The sequence below is a fragment of the Phalacrocorax carbo genome, chromosome 6 (assembly GCF_963921805.1).
Source record: "Phalacrocorax carbo chromosome 6, bPhaCar2.1, whole genome shotgun sequence".
Classification (NCBI taxonomy): Eukaryota; Metazoa; Chordata; class Aves; order Suliformes; family Phalacrocoracidae; genus Phalacrocorax; species Phalacrocorax carbo.
Genome location: NC_087518.1, coordinates 43,669,496 through 43,688,612, shown reverse-complemented (window position 1 = coordinate 43,688,612; position 19,117 = coordinate 43,669,496). Strand labels below are relative to the sequence as shown.

General features: G+C 38.4%; 1 protein-coding gene across 9 annotated transcripts in view; it reads left to right on the top strand.

The window, feature by feature from the left end:
- The window catches only part of FGGY (FGGY carbohydrate kinase domain containing), a 328,075-nt gene that overhangs the window by 276,040 nt on the left and 32,918 nt on the right, over window positions 1-19,117 (top strand). For all 9 annotated transcript variants that reach the window (XM_064454957.1, XM_064454960.1, XM_064454956.1 and 6 more), the window contains 4 exons: window positions 5,375-5,482; window positions 8,628-8,689; window positions 13,794-13,941; window positions 15,634-15,708. In XM_064454957.1, the coding sequence (XP_064311027.1) occupies window positions 5,375-5,482; window positions 8,628-8,689; window positions 13,794-13,941; window positions 15,634-15,708 (393 nt within the window). The remainder of the gene's footprint in view (window positions 1-5,374; window positions 5,483-8,627; window positions 8,690-13,793; window positions 13,942-15,633; window positions 15,709-19,117) is intronic.

Sequence of the window (19,117 nt, the reverse complement as noted above, 5' to 3'; positions counted from 1 at the left end):
TGGCAAGTCAAGAATAGTTCTACTGAAATTTTATTTTCTCTCGCTATTGCATACTGTGAGTAAATAGAGAATCTGATAATGATACTAGAATGCTGTCAGATATCAGAGGCCCAGTATTAGGATGCAGAAATTAAAAAGGAAGAAGATGGATACATAGCAGTATACACTGTTAATATTAAGATTTTCTTTTCAGGTAACAGCTAAATTCTCCAATAGTGTTATTGTAAGGAATTTGTGTAAGCCTCCACCAGCAACAGATGGTGTCAACTAAGGAAGAAAATTCTGCTGAAACTCATGCTTCCGTAAAACTGCTCTCACCAGTGTGGCCTGTTTTATTTTATCTTGTCTCTTATTACCGTAACATTTACATAAAACTGAGGAGGAAACACAAGCGTGTGCCTGATCATTATGGCTAGTCTAGCAAAACAAAGCTAAGTAAAATGAATCTCCCATTGCGACTTGCTCATTTTATGGGATGGCTTTATGCATAGGTGATTCTTGTATGTGAAGGTCTGTGTTCTGTTCCACTCTTTGTACTAAATTACAGTCCTGAAAGCTGAACTTAGTTTGGATTAAAGGCACTGACTCCTTTGATTCACTTACATGAGCTGTAAGTTAGCCTGTAAGTGGTAAGTAGTGCTTTTTTCCACATAGACTTCTACAAGAAAGGTGGATTTTTTTGCCTGTTTTTGAGGGAGAGACAAGTGGGAAGTGCTAAACTAAATTAAATATGTTACAGAGCTCATATTAGTGCCATTTAAGCAGGTTCTTTCATACTTTAGCTGAGTTCTATATAGCATTATGTATTTTAAAGACATTTTTCATTTCTGTGGGATGCCAGATGTGCTGCTGATACCTTCTGATCTTAGATATTTTGACATTGATTTTCCTAGCACATGCCAGGGTTGAAATCTGGTCTGTAACTCATCCAAATGGTCTATTCATAACAAAAAGTGCCTTCTGGCAGTTGCACCACAGCTGAATATTGTTAAACTGAATTCATGATTTCATTTGTTTCTGATTGCTCTATAATGTTTACATATCTTACATATTAGTATGATCTTTTATGGAGCACACACTGAGGTTAAATCCTCCCAGATAGAACTTTTTTCTCCTTTTCCTCACTTTCAGAAGGTGTTGAATTCTTTTTCCCTTCAAATGAGCAGGAGTCTTGGAACTCCTTAATGCTCATCTCATCTGAAATGATGGGCTGAGCAAGTAGTTGGGGAGGCATGGAAAGGTGACATTTTTGCACACAAAAGAATCCTTCCCCATCCACAGATAGAATAACTGTGAGGTAGAATTGCTTGTCTGACTGTAATACTTCTGTAAGTAAGCATCATCACAGATGAGGGCAATAGTCTCTGTATGAATATGTTCAACTGAAATATTTATAGATGCTGCTTATGACTCAAAGCATGAATAGGTTCAGATTCTTCTCATCTCCCATCTTCAAATTCCTGCTGCAATAATTGTTGTGCAGAGATCATACTAGCATCGGATATCCTTTCTGTGTTTCAGTTTCGCTATATGTAAAAAATAATAAATGTTAATATGCATCACAATAGGAGTGTATCACAGGATGAATTTAAATTAAATAGAAGGCAGAAAATCTGCGTCTCCCTTTGAATATGTATTTTAACTTTCAAAGAAGAATGACATCTCTTATTTGCTTTAAAAATAAAAATCAATTGCCCATAAATCTAAAACAGACCTTGTTTTTCTACTAAAAAGATTAAGGATTTTCTTAAGCTCATTAAAGAAAAAAAAATAATGACACAACACTGATCCTCCTATATCATCATAAGAATATCTGAAGGCAATAGAAAGCTATGAAAAGGACGTGGTATTAGTGTAACAAAAATAGCTCTGAGTCTGGCAAATAGTGCTTATCTTCTGGGTTCTGCGGCAAACTTTGCACTATTTCTCCAACCTTGCTCTTATGTCTAGTCATGTGTTTTAGTGGGATTGGTTGGTATGTACCCTCTAACAGAATTTGGACTTTTTATTATAAAAATACTAATGCCAGCTGCTGCATGGCTTGAAAAACTTAAGCATCATCCAAATTATTTCAAGGAGGGGAAGTGGAAACCATTTGCTATTTCTTATGCATATCTCCACAAAAGAATGTTCACCTTGTTGCTTCTCAAAGATTGGGTGTCTGTTTTGGGGAGTATATTATTTCCCAGTTTTCTCACTTTCCACGTGCATCAAAGCCCAGAGTCTGCAAAACAGGAATTAAAGTTTTTAAGTGGAAGGAGGAAATAGGAAATCTGATGATGCGACACGAGCAAAGCCCAGCATGCTAGCCAACGTTCTTTATTCCAGTGAGAAGTTCCCACAGCAGAAAAAAAGAGATAACCTAATACCCCACTGGCTATATTCATCAGTGTGGCGATACACAACTCCCTCGTTTGCTCTGTTTATGTGTTGAAAGTTTGCTGGAATGCATACAAATGGTACTTTGGTAGTAAGATGATCGGAAAGTCTCAGCGTAATTTGAGAAGAGCCAGCACGGAAATATCCTGTCCTGGCAAATTCCTGTCGTCGTCCAAAATACTAGGCCAGAAGTACTGGCTCCAGGGAGAGTTTGGTCTTTTAATCCATCTAAACCTTTTAGTGTTGTCAGACATATAGAACAATTTGGTAAACTGTGGACTAATGACAGAAGAAAGTTTTTTTTGTTGGTGTTTTTTTTTTTTTTTTTAAACTACATTATCCTTCTTGATGTTCAGAACTTCCTGTGTGTTCACAAAGCATCTTTGTGCCTTTAATATCCTTAGACTAATTTGTTTCTTCAGACTATAGAGCAGTTGGATTTTAAGCTTGATACATCTGGTGTAGCTAGATTATTTCTTCAGAAATCACAGTAGAGTGCAGAATACTGCGAAGTTTGCTGCCTCAAAAGTATTTTGAGATGAGACTTCAAAAGCCCAGGCCCCTTCTGCCCTAAACGTTCCTTCCCACCTGTAGAGACATGCCTTGTGTCAACAGCTATAGGATGGGAGTGAGACGGGACGCTTGTGTTCTCAGCACACTTACATCACTAGTTCAGAGCAGATACTAACTGGGAATTTTGACCTTATGCTCTGTTTTCAGTAAGGTCAGTGATGTGGAATTGGTCTGAAAATCAGGTTATTTTAGGATTTGCTTTCTGTTGCACTTCATTTTGTTACTGAAATTTTAGAAGAAGGCTTGCCCAATAGAGGTGTTGAAAACTCAAAGCTGTATTAATTTGTAGTTTTAAGAGGAAACAAAACAAAACCAAATGTCTTTGCAATGTTTTTGACGTAGCTTCGTCCACTTGGAGCCATAAATGCCTTTTTAAATTCAGTGCAGCTATTCTTGCTCTTTAATGGGTTTAGCCAGCCAAAATGTTACGCAGACATGCAGACACATGTGCACGCATACCTCTTTAGCAAAAGTAAGTCTGCGCATTAGAGCTGAGAGCAGAGAACTGAGCAAGACTCTCGTATTTGTTAGATGCATACCTAAGAGAAATCAGAACTGCTTGACACTGTAGTGATGTATTTTGAGAAACCAGATTTTTTTTTGTTTTGTTTTCCTACTTAACTTCAGACGAGAATGAGCTGTAATGTAAGTTTATGGCTTGAGCAGCCTATTGTCTGTACAGCAACCTCCCTGCTGGTGTATTTACTAAACATGTGTGATGCACAAATGCCAGTAAACTGCATCTTGGAGCATATTCCCTAGCTGCTAGCAAAAACTGTCTTTAAAGTTTGGCCTGTTTAAATACAGGCAGAATGTGCATCAAGTTTAACATGAACAGGCCTGAATTTTTAATTACTACTTGTCACAACTATTTTGACGTGAAGTCCAGGCCTTATTGAAGACAATAGCAAACCTCAAGCATCCTTAATGGGTCTAGAATTTTGCTAATGATGAGCAAGGTCTAAATAAACAAAAAGTTGTCCCATGGACTTAAGACCTTTCTTTTTTGCTGTTCCAGCATTGCAAACATAGAGACTTACTTTGTTAGGGACTTCTCATGTTTCCTCCTCTTGGAGCACTTCCCCGCCTTCTACAGAACAGTTGCAGATTCAGCCTTCCCAATAACATGGAGTAGTGGGAAGTGCATTCATGCCTCATGTGATGATACAGGATTGCACTGCTGTCCTCTTTTTCACAGCAAAATCATGGCTGCATATACCTCGAACGTGTATACCTCTGTTGGTCCTGGAAGAGAAAACATGAATCGTGCTTCAAAGAGAACCCAAGTAGCCTGCCAGGGGAGTGGATGACCTGCCTTCTCCAGCCCCCACTGCAAGAACTATTAAAGTGTTCAACCAGTGCAGAATACATAACTACTCTCTGTAGCAAGTACTAGGACCCAAGTTCCCATACCCCATTCCCTGTCGTGTGCTGTTCCTTACTTGCTAGACTAGATAGCATACCTCCTTATGGTTTCTTTCTGGGCAGGAAAGGAAGTCTAGAAAGTCTGTCTAGTGTATTGAAAGTGGAACAGCTTTATAAGAGGAAGAAAAATGCCCTCCACCCTTAAAAACTGGTAATTTGCATCTTCTGAAGCAGAGAAAGGAAATGAACCAGTGTCTCCCACATCCTGAGTGGTCTAACCACTAAAATACTGTATAGGAACAGGATATCACCGTATATGTGGGTGTTATATTTGTATGCAAGCAGTAGAATACAGTCCTGTTCAGTTTTTGGATGGTAGGGCTTCATGAAAGGGTTTACAGGTGTGAAGGAAAGAGTGGTTTCTGTAAAGCTAAGCCTAAGTAAGGGGCAGAACCTAATGTCTACCCAGGTAAATGTTTCTTGTTGGCTAACACAAGCCCAGGTTTGCAGCTTCTACCCAAGGCATCAAACTCTCCTGACAGCACTGTGAGAACTCTGGAGCTTGGGGTTCCACTGCAAGCCTTGGGAGTTAATGGCAGATCTCAGGGGACCTTGCTGTCCTCTGTCAGCAGGATTCCCCCTCAATTCTTACCTCTGAAGACATACGGGATGAGTGCTCTGTTAACACTGTTGATTACATTAGCTGTATTTTCCGATGACAGTCAAGCAGAGCATTATATCCAACTGTTCATTCTAAGTAAGGTGATTTTCTGGAGAAACAGGGCAGTTTCTCTCTCCCTGTAATGGGAGTGAGTAGGGGCAGTTGTGCAGTCAGTAGCTGCAGCTGTGTCACCTCATCTAAAAATTATGCAAATGGAGGGTGTATTTCTCCACATTCTCCTTATCTCGACCTATACATCTCCATTCACATTGGTAACTCCAGTGGAGGAGCAGGAATCATTTCAGTATTGGACTCTGATAGTTGCCAAACATTAGTTGTGAGGAACCTACTTTGACAGGTAGCTTGATTCACTAGAGCTTTCTCTTGCTTTTCCAGGTTAGTGAAACACCCATTTTTGTGCCTGGTGTTTGGGGACCTTATTTCTCTGCAATGGTACCTGGACTGTGGTTGAATGAAGGAGGTCAAAGTGCTACAGGAAAACTGGTAAGTGTTTGGAGACACAAACAGAATCCAAGATGGGAGGTCTGCCGTAACTGCTGTTATTTGGGGTAGCTTAGCTGTCAATTCAGCTAGAGCTCTGCCTGAAACACCTCCGTAAGATCATAGGAGATACCATGTTGCTGAAAGCAATAAACAATTAGTTGGTTGTTATGTCTTACAAACTGTTAATTTGCATACCGATAGGGAATTATATAAGGGGCGGAGCACTAAGGGCATGTCTTCGTTTTATGATGATGGTGATAATTATTGTTATTATTTTACAGGCAAATAGGCGTTCATTCTTTAGTGGGAGGCTGAGGTAGACTATGAGATAAAAAGATACATACTGTGTTATATAGAACTGTGCTCACTGATGGGCATAAATGAAAGATCAACCTGTTATCCTAGCTGGATAGATACTGCATATATTGTCACCTCAATTCTTTCCTTGAGTGCAAAGAGTCTAACTATATTAGGTTAATTAAATTTATCAATAAAACTTAAAACCAGACTGGATTCTCTAAAAATGAATTTTCTTATTTACAGGTAGGCAGTCAGAACTAAAACACTGATGTCAAATTTAAAGAAAGGCTAGATGTATAAAACAGAATTTAGGCTTGAGTCCAAAAGTGCTGCGTAACCCTGGAAGCTTCTAAAGCTCCCTGCATGTCTCCCCACTCAATCTGCAGAAATACTGATTGGCCTTAGGGGTGAGGTGCCAAGCTCCTCTTGAGAAACTACGGGAGGTGGGCCCAGTCCCCAGTATCCTCTGTAAGCTCAGCAAACATAGGGGTGGGTTCAGCCTTTCACAAACTGCAGGCATAATTGCTCTCTTACTCAGACCTAGCACCACCCCCCTTTCTAAAAGCCTGGTGATTGGAGTATATGTGCAGGAAGCAGGAGTTTGGGGCATCACTGACTTTATACATTCTATATGGAACAGTCCGTGAATGAGAAACAGAAATAATTCTGGATCAGGAAGCCTAGACACACCCTAAGGACTGAGCTTTGAATTGGTGTTCCCTCCTGTGCTCTCTCCTTGGCCATGTGAATCTGATATTCCTCTCTGTACAGTGTCACAGCTTCAGCAGGAGAGTCATCCCTCTTCCCTTCTGCAGCCTCTGCTTCCCATCCCATCTCCAACCCATCCTTGGCCTCATGGCTAAAGTGCTCTTGCAGCAGGTGTGTGCTAACTAAGCTCTAGAGAGGATACAGCTAGTCAGTGTTTTCTGTTGGCTGGCTCAAAGTGGTTCTACACTAAAAAATGTACCATGGGAGTTAGGGTGTTTCAGAAAGATTATTTCTTAAAACCCATCCATTCTAGTACCAGAGAGCAAGATGTTCCTGAGTCATTAAAGAAATTGCTGGAAAAAATGTATGACCTTGTTAGGACCCATAGCAAAACTCAGCTGTAAATACTGTTAGGTATATTAGGGAAGCTGCCTTATTAAAACATTCTTTGATACCTCATGTGGTTTTCCTGAGGTTGTATGTCCTGAAAACACACAGGGATCCATAGGAGGAAACAGTGTATGTACACACTGGCATGGAGGATCGGTTGCATTCATTAAGTTTGTAATTTTAAAGCTGTAGTCTTTTTGAGGCCCAGCTTTCTCATACTTCAGGGTGTCTGAAAACAAATTAAAAATTGACATGTTTTGGGATTCTTTTCATTGCTCAATCTAAGCCCGAAGGTGATGTCTTTTCATAAAATTTGAACAATCTGTTGAACTTCGTAAAAGTAAAACTAGTACACTTCCCTTTGAAAATCTCTAATTAATTTTTTATTGATAAAGCTGCGAAAAAGTCTGTTGGATTTTGAAAATTGGTTCAGATAGAGTCCAAAGAAAGAATTAAGAACTCAGACTGTTTTGAAAAAGCTTGTTTGTTTGGGCTTTTGCACTGGATTTTCAAAATTTATAGGAAGAAAGATATTGCACAACAGAGACAAAGGACGGCATGACATCATTACAAACTGTAAAATAAAGAATAGCAGAAAAGGGTTTCTAGATGCAACCCTCATGTGGCCATGTCTAGAATTAAGGGCAATTAAATACCTAAATTCATAATGCCTGTAACATTTTTGTGTAAAGTGCTATCATATCACACATGTATATGTTCTATTTATTTACAGATTTAATTCTGAATTTATGAGCTGGTCCTATGTTCTAAAGAGATTATGCAAGATTGCAGCATTCAGGCCTGAGCTCTGTTTCTAATGCGTGTACATATTTGAGTTTTGTCTTTGTAGCAAATCTCAGAAAGAACAGGCATGCATTATTTTTATTGCTATGTTCAGATGTGTATGCTTCATTTATATGTTTTCCTACACTGGTTAAGGACTAGACTCATGCTGTTAAAAATTAAATACCTAATGTGGTTTGCTGCCAATAGGTATTGCCAAATATAGTCAGTGCTCTTGCGTAGCTCTACTTTTGCCTCCTTAGCCTTTATGGTCACCTCTGATGGGATATTATCAACAGGCCACAAAACCTGCTGAATTATTGACTTAAAAGCCCATGTTATTCTACCTGATACTTTGTTTCATGAATAATGGTAGCTACTCTGGAGCGCAAGGACAAGCTGATTTATAAATGTAGTATAAGACAGAGCCTATATATTTTTTTTTTAAATAGCAATAATTGTTTGTCAGAGTATACATTTTATTTCCTGCAATGAACATATGGAGCATCTATCAGGATGACAAAACACCTTGTGTTTTATTATAGCAGTGCGATATAGAAAGATGTAGGGATTTGGGCCAAGAAGATGCTCCTGGTAGAATTCCAGTGAGGGTATGCAGGCAAGAGAATGGGAGAGACTAGAGCACATGTTCTCAGGTAGTGTTGGGCAGGAAAAAAGTCATCCTTGCAGCTTGCTCTTCGGACTGAGGAGCTGCACGCTTACCATTTTGCCTATTTTTGGTGCAGCGTTAGTTGTTTTTTCTTACTGTTCTTAAGCCAAATCCTGAGTCCAGTAATGTAAGTGGGAGTTTTGCCATTGGCTTCACTAGGACTAGGACTTAACACCTCATGAGTAATTTAAAAGCTCTCTTGTCTTTTTAAAGTTATGACACTGCATTACCCTTTTCCAGGACCAAATTTTTAAGATGTAATCATCCCCAAAATATTGCTTTCCTCTTTTTCAGATAGATCATGTGGTCCGAGGCCATGTCGCCTTCCCGGAATTACAGTCAAAAGCTGCAGCCAGGTCACCATTCTTATTCTTTTATCTCATACCTGCCTTTCAAATTGATGATACACTGTATTCCCAGCAGTGCAGAATTTGACTGCTGTATTCTTATTCTGAAACAGGGGAATTAACAAACTGATAGTGGGTTGGAAGTATTTACAGAGGCTTGCCAGGTGATTGCTCAAAGATGAAAGCTTTAAACTACCTTCAGATACCTTCGGTGTATCTAAGTGATGATACTAACTTTCTGCTTTTCAACTTCTTTTATATCTTTTATATATTGTATCTTTGATACAATAGCATCAGCTCTGTTCAGCAGACCTTTATGCCGTGGGCTAATGGTGTGTCTTAATTCGTAGGTGACACTATTAAGCTCCAAGGGTGGGATATAGCTTAATTAGGAATATATTAGTCAGTATTTTTGGAACAGTCATCTTCTAAAGGAAGGTATAGCCTCTGTATGAAAAACTTCTGCATGGCAGCACAAATAGAACAGAGAAACCCAGGATGAATTTTCAGAAAAAAAATGTAAGATGTAGGAGTGAATTGGAGGTAACTCCAGGATTCCTTGAGCAGGAGGCTGTGTGCAGTGTGGAATTTTAGTTTGGTCTGCTTCAGAAGTGAATGAAGACAGCCCAGACACTTCTGTCACACCTGGACTTTCTCAAGCTATTTTGGCTTGGATTCCTTTTAAGATGGTTCACCTTACTCCCAGAGAGATCTTAGCTGAACAGTTAGGCACATTGAATGAAAATTTGATTCTCTTTTAATTTATTTTTCATCCTTAGATTAAAGAAAAGAACAGAAAACTTGGCATTTTGTCTTCAGTTTAGAACTCTGTTCTAAAAGGCAAGGGTCAATCCTGATAGATGTATTAAGCACATGCAGTATATAGTTATTTTCAGTCCTCCCTGGGGGATAAAGCTACCTGGTTTCTGTGCATGCCCCTTCTATGCTTTGTAGTGCCTGATGCCTTACTTGTTTGTTAAGAACTTGACCAGGATTCCCAGAAATGTATTGGACTTCATTCAATATTAAATAGATTTATGCTTCCTAGAATTCTCTTTGTTGTTCTTTAAAAAGGGAAATCAGGAAATAAATGCATCTGTACGTGTTTGAAATAAAGATTGATCTGGTTTTTTTCCAAAATTTTGGATTCCAGGCCGTTTTTTCAGTGCCCCCATATGAAGCACAAGCCTAAGACAAACAATTAGTTTAGTCTGTAATACCAGGATAAACCGGTTTTTTTTGTGTGTGTTGGAAAAATAAGTATAGAGTAGCCTGCTTGTCTATACTGTGTCTGATACTGAACTGACTAACCACAACTAATTTCATAGTGCAAAAAGCTTGGATTGTGATGTGAATAGGACACTAAATACAGAATATCGGGAATATAAATCCGTGTTATCTGAGTGTACGGTGTTGTAACTTTGGATTTGAGTCTCCTGCGGTTAGTAAAACTGTGGAGGGATAGCATTGATAAAAAGGTTGATAATATTTTATAAAAAGGTTGATAATATTTTATAAAGTTATTTTGCTTGATTATATTTTTATAATGCTTTCCAGATATTACTCTCATAATGCAATGTTTGGATAGCTATAAATTCAGTCTCGTATTAATCTTCCCTTTTATTATTGCCTTTCTCCCTGTCCTTCTCAAGTATTTGTTAAATTTAAAGAACTTAATTTGAACAAACAAAAATCAGGAACTTTGCAATTTGAACTGAATTTTTCTCCTTATTTCTTCATTTCTTTCTACATATGGATCATGAGATACAGCCTTATCATAGGGACTAGTGGCAGTAGCTATACAAATACAAGGCATTTTTTAGTGAACAGTGTTGGCCCAAACTTTGGATTATGTGTTTGCTTACATTAAGTCATATACTTAAGTGTCTTATTTTGGGGATTGTTGGTGGTAATGATAAATTCTTTGCCTGAAAATCTCAGCAGAACATGTAAGAGAATCTTGTTTACTATGTTTGGTATGTTCTCTGTGTGGGTGGAGGAATTTATATCTGTTCAGCCATTGCGAATGGTCATCGAAAGAAAACAAAATGAGAATTCCATTTTTAGGTGTGCAGTTGCATATTACCTTTTCTTCCCATGCTAGGTCCAACACTGTGGAGAGTCAGGCTGGTTTTGTAGTGACAAAAAGTACATGCACGTCTGGATCATTAAAAAAACACCATCTGAGGTCACAAATCCATGCCTCTTACTTTCTGCTGCCTATCACCTATTTCTACCTTCCCAAGTCTGTCTTTCCTTTCTCCCAGGCTCCCAACACTGCTAATAAGTAGGTTAGGCAATGGCAAACTGCCTGTTGAGCAGCTGGTCTCGGAAGCTTCACTGTGCAGATTTCTGTTCCTTTGCCTATAGCAGGAGCAAGAGTTTGCAAGCTGCATTTATCACTGTTTCAGTAATTTGTGGTAACTTGTTAGGGTGTGAGTGGCTTAGTCAGACTTGCCAGAAACCAGCGCCTACTGACCACTGGTACTGAAGACCAGTCTTGTGCAACCCTCCCAGTACTATTCCTATGTTCTCTTTTCCTTTCTTTTACTGGAAATGGAGAGGTCTGAATTACATGAGGATTGTCTGGACAGCTGTAAATTTAGCACTTGGCCTAACTAATAGGCGTGCTCTGTGAGCAACAACAAAACTTGGTTTCCTTCATGCAGAAATTGCTTTATAGATAGAACATTTGGTCTTCAGTCTATAAAATGTGTAGGTCTGACACCTAGCCATTACTGATATGGTAAAATCCAGTATAGGTAGGCTATATTAAGAAATTAAAAAAAAAAAAGAAAGAATATGATCATTTATTCTTTAATGTTTAAATAATTCTGTTTCCTAGAATCACAGTTTCTAACTGTTTGACAACAAAGATTAAATGCCCTTTGGCGCTTTGTGAAGCGCTGTATTTTAGGACAGAATGTCCTTTTCTTCACTTCTCAGTGCCATCTCCCATCTAAAGAGATAGCTCGTGAAAAAAAAGTGGTGAAGTGACACACACATTTTCTATCAGCAATTCTGGGATCTTTCAAGCAGAACATAATAACCATATTTGGCAGTTCTATGTACCTCTAGATGTTTTAGAGTCCTTTTTTTTTAGATTTAGAAATCCAAAATTTTTATTTTTTTTCCTGAAAGATACCTGCTGGCATCTTCCAGGATTCCTGAACAGATTAAATACCAACCTCTTGTTGCTTTCTGAGGTTATGTCCCTAACGTGAACATAACCCTGGGCAAACTTGCATTGATTTCTTATTCTCCACTTCCAACATAGTTTCTTTTCAATAGCAATAGCTTGTGCTCAACTCTGCAATTCAGATCCAGCTGCTACTGATACCTTCTCAGAGAATTGAAAAGAAAGAGCTCCAAAGAGCTGATGGTGTGATAGTACATATAACACAAACTTGGTAGAAACTGGAACTGGCAAGTGTTTGAAGGATTTTGCCAGTCACTCAGTCCAAATGTAGTGCCTTGAACCCATATCTATATGTTGGGGAAAAAAAAATAAAAGGTGTGTGGGGAAAAAAAGTGTAGTTCCAAGGTTATATGGGTCTTAAGCATATTTGGCTGAACTTCAGCCTCTTTTGTTCAGCCTTGTGTTCTGTCAGAGCTGCACAAATGGCTAATCCTTGTGAGAGTAATCAAGCAACATGGAGAATAGATAGAAGCTGGGGTGACATGGTAGGTCTGTGGTTGAGCGAAGCTTTCCTTTCTTTTCCTTCCCAACAGTCAAGCCATGACTTAGACTGGAAATAAAATGACTTTGTCCTTAGTATGTACTGCTTATAATGCAGTCTTTAGGGATGTAGAAAATAGGGCCACTTTTACAACAAGGGGGAAAAAAAATGATTGTGACCTCAAAATTATCATAATTCAGGTCCAGGAAGACACATAAAGTACATTTTAAAGTACGTGAATAATGATGTGAATTAGTTATTTTAATGTCTTCCAAGTGTACTTCATTTTGAATGATATCCTCTGATAGCATACACATGGTAAGGTATAATTGAAAAAACATGCAGCTGAATGGTTGAATGCAAAGTATAAATATACAGCTGCTAGCAGGTCAGAAGTCAAACTAGTAAAGCATATGCCAAGTTCCCTTAGGGATCTCATTAGTGCATGATTGAATATACATGTAGAGGCTAAATGAATATCACTGTTTGGGTCTAGAGTGGATGAGACAATGACTAATCAATTGTAATTAGGGTTAGATGCTATTATTGACCCACATGTCTAGAATTAAATGCCCCACTTGGAGATTTCCAAGAAGTTGAAAAATGTATGTGAATCTGTTTATGATAGTATGAGCATTTGAAAAAATATTCTGAGCATAATTGCAACATTTTTTAAATGGAATGTCACTACAGTCATTACAAGCCAAAGCACTGAAGAATTCACCATTAGTCCTAAGATTTCTCTTGGTCCAGGAAAAAGTCTGTTGGATATTGTGGAGTTGGGTGTAGTATCTGAACTTAGATACAGTCATATTTAGGCCCATGTTTGGTTCCTCCCTAAAATAGCAGCCACTTGCTTTCTCTCCTCCACCCTTAGTGCTGCATTTTAATCATAACACATACTGAAATAATTATGGTTTAAAAAAGGAAAGCTGGAAGTCCAGCACTATTGATTAATCGGAAAAATTTTTAAACATATGTAAAGGAATTTGATGTTCATTTCTGTCTGGAATCCTTCTTATTCCTCTCTCTCAGCTCTCTTTTCTCTAACTTTCTCTTTCACAGTGTCAGCACCTTTCTGTTAGAGAGAGGCATTATCAGTCCCCAACACATCAAACAGCTCTGGCTCAACTTGGGACCCATAGGAGTCAATATACAAACTCAAGATCAGAAACTGCCATTATCTTCCCTCGTCCTGTGGGACTGAGGAATTCAGATGGCCTGTTGAGTGGATGTGCAGATAGACATCCCCACTGCCCGCACCCTGCAATGCGATGGGCTCAGCAAGCGGTCGTTTTTGCCTTTCTCCCCCTTTGTTTTAGATTTGGGATTTGGCATTCTTTGATGGGTTTTCTGCATTTGATGGTAGTACAAATGTTTTATGTTTGATGAATAACCTCCCCCACTCTTTTTCCAACTTGTTTTTCTTCTAGTGCTTGCAGTATATATACATACTTGAACAGTCACCTGGATCTGATTAAGAAATCTTTGCCTGTGGGTTTCCTCACTGTTGATTTACATGTTTGGCCAGATTTCCATGGTAACAGATCTCCCTTAACAGATCTGACACTAAAGGGCATGGTAAGAAACAGCCTTTCTTTGCAAAAAGGTCAATACAGGGTAAAAAAAAAAGCTCACAAGGAGCTTTTTTTCAATTTTGAGCATACTCCTCCTGAGCTATTTAAACTATCCCATAGGATTTGGGTTTCTTGCTGCATTTCAAAGTGTGCTAATGTTTCAGTAGAAAATCAGAGATCGTTGTAGTTGAGATATCACTGCAGCGACATTTCTTTTCTAAGAATATGAGGAGTGTTGCATGTGTCCCAGTATCCTTCCTAGGAATTACATTTCAGAACACCGACTAGCAGCACTTGCTGCTGTTAACTCACCTGTCTACCGATTTTTGCATATCTGTTGCAATGAATTTCAACACAAATTTGGGCACGCTTATCTGGGAAAGCAATTAAATATTCTGAGGAGAGATTGCTTGATTTAAACAGAATAATCTCCAGTAAATGTGCTGTATTAGAGTTGTTGGGTGGTAAATTTCAACAGAAACTGGAAAGCACCTCTCCTTATTGTTAAAAATGGGCGTAGATGCTCTCATGATTGGAAATATGCAACCATTGTGCTTCATACATCTTTGTTCAAAGGTAAACCTGCTCTGATTCTGTCTTGTGGTTTTAAAATTGCTACTTTTGGAACTTAAAGGGATTGAAATATTGTACAAAGAAATTTGAAAAGACTTTGCAAAGAAATCAAAATCTGGGACCAGAAAGAGCAGCATTTGGAAGCTCACCCAGAGAACCTCTGCTGGGGAGATTTTCAGCCCATCTTTACATGTTTGGACGTTTCTTTTCACTGAACTTCATGTTGGTAGATTGACTAGGTCACAAGCCAGGATGTTACTGTGTAGAACTATAATAGAAGAATATCATAAGGGTATAATTTGATGTTATCAAAATACCTGGTGATTAATGCAAAAATGTACTTCAAAATAGCATATTGTCCTTGAAGTGAGCATCTCAAGCTACTCAGCAGCACCAAAATATGCTGTATTTGAGGTTGAGATAGGAAAAGGTAGGCGTAAGCACTGCAACACATTTTAAACCACAAAGGAAAACATTAAAAAAAAAAAGAGTTTACTTCTATATTTTTGGGTCCTAATAATACCTGTATTGTTTTATGAAAGAATTATATGCTGCAGCAGAATCAGAATTTCCTTGGTATGATGGCTGTATGCAAATACTGGTAATAGCAACACATTTTTCCTGCCACAGTTATAGCTGCACTCAGGTCTTGCTTATGCTGATATTAATCCAGAGTAACTACATTGCAGTATTGATTTATGTCAGAGTAAAGGAGGTTAAGATATAGTCTTTAATTATTAATTGTGTTTCAGTGTTAGGATGCTTGGAAGGGAGGGGGACAAATGCTTTTAAAAAGTTATTTTTATGTAATAGCATTTTCATAGTATTACATTAAATACATTCACAAGCAATATCTGAGTCATAACATAAAGCTGTCAGAGTTAATCTATCTCTAATCCCATACAATACGCTGTTTGTTCTTTATTTCTTTGGAAGGGCAAGAACAATTTATGTCGTTCTTCCCCAGATCAGGAATAACATGTTTAACATAACATTATGTGTACAGCTCTCAAAAGTAGGGCTTAGAATTAGCACTTAAAACTTGTTACAACAAGAAACCATAGAAAATAGCAGAGTTTTACTTTGGCTGGATTTGTAGATTTTCTTTTTGATCTTTGCACAGGTTGTTGGCCTAACATTGTCTCGGGGTCTGGATGAACTTGCCCTTATCTACTTGGCCACGATTCAAGCCATTGCTGTAAGCCATTTTAAGTGCATAAAAGAATAAATGAATTGTCTCATGTTCTGTGGCAGACTGATCATTCCCTTCTGCTAAACAGATTTCTAATAATAGATGAATTCACTTAATGGACTTCTTAAAGGAGCAAGATATTGTTTAGCCACATTGGTGACTACTCCCTACTGTAGGATAATCGACAAACTGTGGAGAAAATGTTCCCCTAAAAAGCTTTCTCCTTGTCACAATTCTTTGCTTCTAGCACAGATGTGAGGCAAGAGGCTGATAGTATATGGGGCAGCGTTAACATCATGGGCTATCTAGAGGGAAGCTGCGAGAGTGGAAGAAAAGCTTTGGCAATTGTATGAAGGAACTTGCGCTCCCCTAAAATGCCTCAGCTTCAGATTGTTGCTAAATCCATGAATTTCCCCTGCTTGCCTGTTAGATGAGCCAGAACTCTGTACCACGGCGTGTCGGAATGGGTCTGTGATTTAGTTTATAATGCTACAGACCGAACAGACCAGATCTCATTCCTCCTTCAGTTTCCCTGCTGCAAGGCAAGCAGTTGCCTCGTGCGTAGCATTTCTAACCTGTGGCTGTGTTTCTGTGAAAGCAAACAGAGGGACCGTCTTTATGAAGTAACGCACTCACTGTGTGCTAACATGCAGAGATGGGTAATTTTTTTTTTAATACTTTTGTTCCTGCCCTAATTTTCTCTGGAACCCAGGATTTCCAGTTCACAAGAAGTTGTATTTTGAAGTGAAACCTGGGTCAAATAAGTTGTTTTGAAACCCTGGTATAGGGTATTCTCAGTGGGGCGTGCTATCCCCAGGCATTTGGTGACTGAAATCGGCATTCTTTTGACATCCTTTTTGTGTTTTTTTTTTTCCTTAAGTTTGTTGAACTTGAGGTGTTTTTGCAAAACATTAACAGTTTGATGAATTGGGGAGTTTTCCTGACGAAACTGTTCAGCTGGAAAAATTCCAAACTCCTCTACTGGTTAAACAACAACTTTGCTAGGCTGGGTCAGCCATCTGGGATATAGAGGGTGGGCGGCTGCTGTAAATTTACTGTGAATTGTACATCTTATGTGTTAACCCTCCCTCTTCAGCAAATAACTAGAACTTAACCCCAGCCTGGGGTTCATTGTTGTGAGTTTTGATCTTTTTTAAGATTACTATAGCCTGGTTATACCTGATGCTTCAGTATAATCCCACCATTTAAATAAGAATGTCTAGAAGAGTTTAAACAATGCCAGTGACTGATACTGCCCCCTGAAAGAAACTTTCCAGTGTGGAACAGGTGCTCTGTTATTATATCGTGCTAACGAAGTGGAAATGTTCTCTGCTGGAAATCCTGGGAAAGTCACCTATTATCTCATTGTATGATACAACTCAAATTTTATTTTAAGACTCAAGTACTGTGTTGAACACTAAATTCAGCATCTGCATATCTTTTTGATAGCTAATGGCACTGATCCTGAGATTTAATGTAAAAAGACCATACCATAGGTTTTTTTGTAAGTTAACGGAAATTCATTTTTCTTAAAACACTATTGAAACAGTAACTAAAAAGTAGACAGAGTAGACTTTGTTTTACTTGATATATTTACTAACTGCTAATGTGATACCGAGGAAATTTAATTTTCCTCTCATACTCTGTCACTAACAGTTTTAGCTTCACTTTTGTTGAAGGAAACAGTTCGTTTTCAGGACAGCCCCAATCCTGTACCATTTGCTGTCTTCAGTGGGTGCAAGATAGACTTTAAAGCTAAGTAAAAATCTTGTAAAAAGTGTAGGCCTGCCCACAGAATGTTAATCTCTAGTTTTCCTTTCAGCAGGAGACGCTTTTTTCTTTTTATATAAAATTTGCATTTGAAGCCCCTCAATTTGCATTTTCTCCAATCCAGGATTAAATTAGTTCCCCCCCACCCACAGTGAAATAAGTCTGGTTTTAATTTAAATTGCTATGTGAATACAATTTTCCAGGCAGGTAAACACAAAATAATTTTCACAGCATGTTCTTTTTCAGGGTCTTTGACATGTGGATGTTGTGAGAGAAGTTGTTAATAAATTTGAATTTCAGAAGTAGTGAAAGAGAATATCCTTTTAACTATTCATTGCAAAATGCGATGCAACAGTTAGACTGATGAGAACATGATCAGAGATATAATTGTGGCCGTCAAGCCTGTTCTGAGGAGACAGGCTCTTTTCAGAGCAGTTAATTTTTTCCATAATTAAAATTTTGGCTGTGTGATTTGGAAATTGGCCCTCTGTGTCAATAGGGAAGCGATGGATTTAGTCAGCTGGTATTGTGGCTGCTGAAGTTCCTCATAACCACTTGCCTGAAAAACCAAAACACATTTGAAGACCTATCCAGAGTAGTGCCAGTCACTCATAGTAAACGTCTCCAGTCTGATGAAACTCTGCTAGCTTCAATTTTCAGTAGCTTTTATTTGAAGAGGGGTTTATTGCAGGCTGCAGACCGCTTAATGAACTTGCAGCATAGCATAAAGAAAACTTAAATGACAGTTTGTGAATACTTTGACCAGACTGTTTTGTGGGGAGTCTATCTACAAAGAGTCAGCTTGGGCAAATTTTGGCTTGAATTTGGCATTTTGTCAAGTCTGAGCTTCAAAATTAACTTCCAAGGTATTAGAAAGAGCTGGGAATTATTTTTGGACAAATAGTTTGTCAAAGAATTGGAAAATGTTATTGCAAGAGGAAAGAGGGAGAAGACTGACTTCAGTGAGTAGTTGGAGGCAAGCAAAGCAAAGAAAAAGACAAAAGATATTTTTAAAAATGGCAAAGCGTTTGCTTTCATCATTTGCAGAGCTGAACACTGAGCTGTTCTAAATTGAGTTTCTCAGAATGGAGACTGTAAATTAAAAGTTTAAAAATATGCCTACATTTTAGATGTTTCAATTAATCCAGGCACGAGATGGAACGTTTTATTTTGCACAGGGCAAAGGCCAAGAGAAATAGTTAAACCAATACAGAATTCTTCAGGTTTTCATTTTTGCTGAAAAGACAGAAAATAAAGATTTTTTTTTTATTATTTGCTCCTCTTTTTTTGTTCTGTTTTGCTATTTGGCTTCAGAATTGAAATCTCTCTACTGAGAGTGATTTTCAGGTGCTGTTATACAAAGTAAGTATAAGTTTTTGGTGGGGATGTCTTTGCCATGTAGGTTTTAGTTCTGGATCTGGAAATGTGTTCCATATCCTACTGTGCTTGGTCCCAAACAACTGCTTATCACTGCCATCAATTTTTTCCTGATGCCCATTTCTGCGTTTTCTCATAATCCCAGTCTTCACCCTTGTTGGTACTTCCCTGTAAGCCCCATTTCCCTGCGTTTATTTTCTGCTGGTACACCTTCACTTCTTCAGCCAGCCCTAGGATGTTTACTGCAATATGCTGTGCCCATATACTT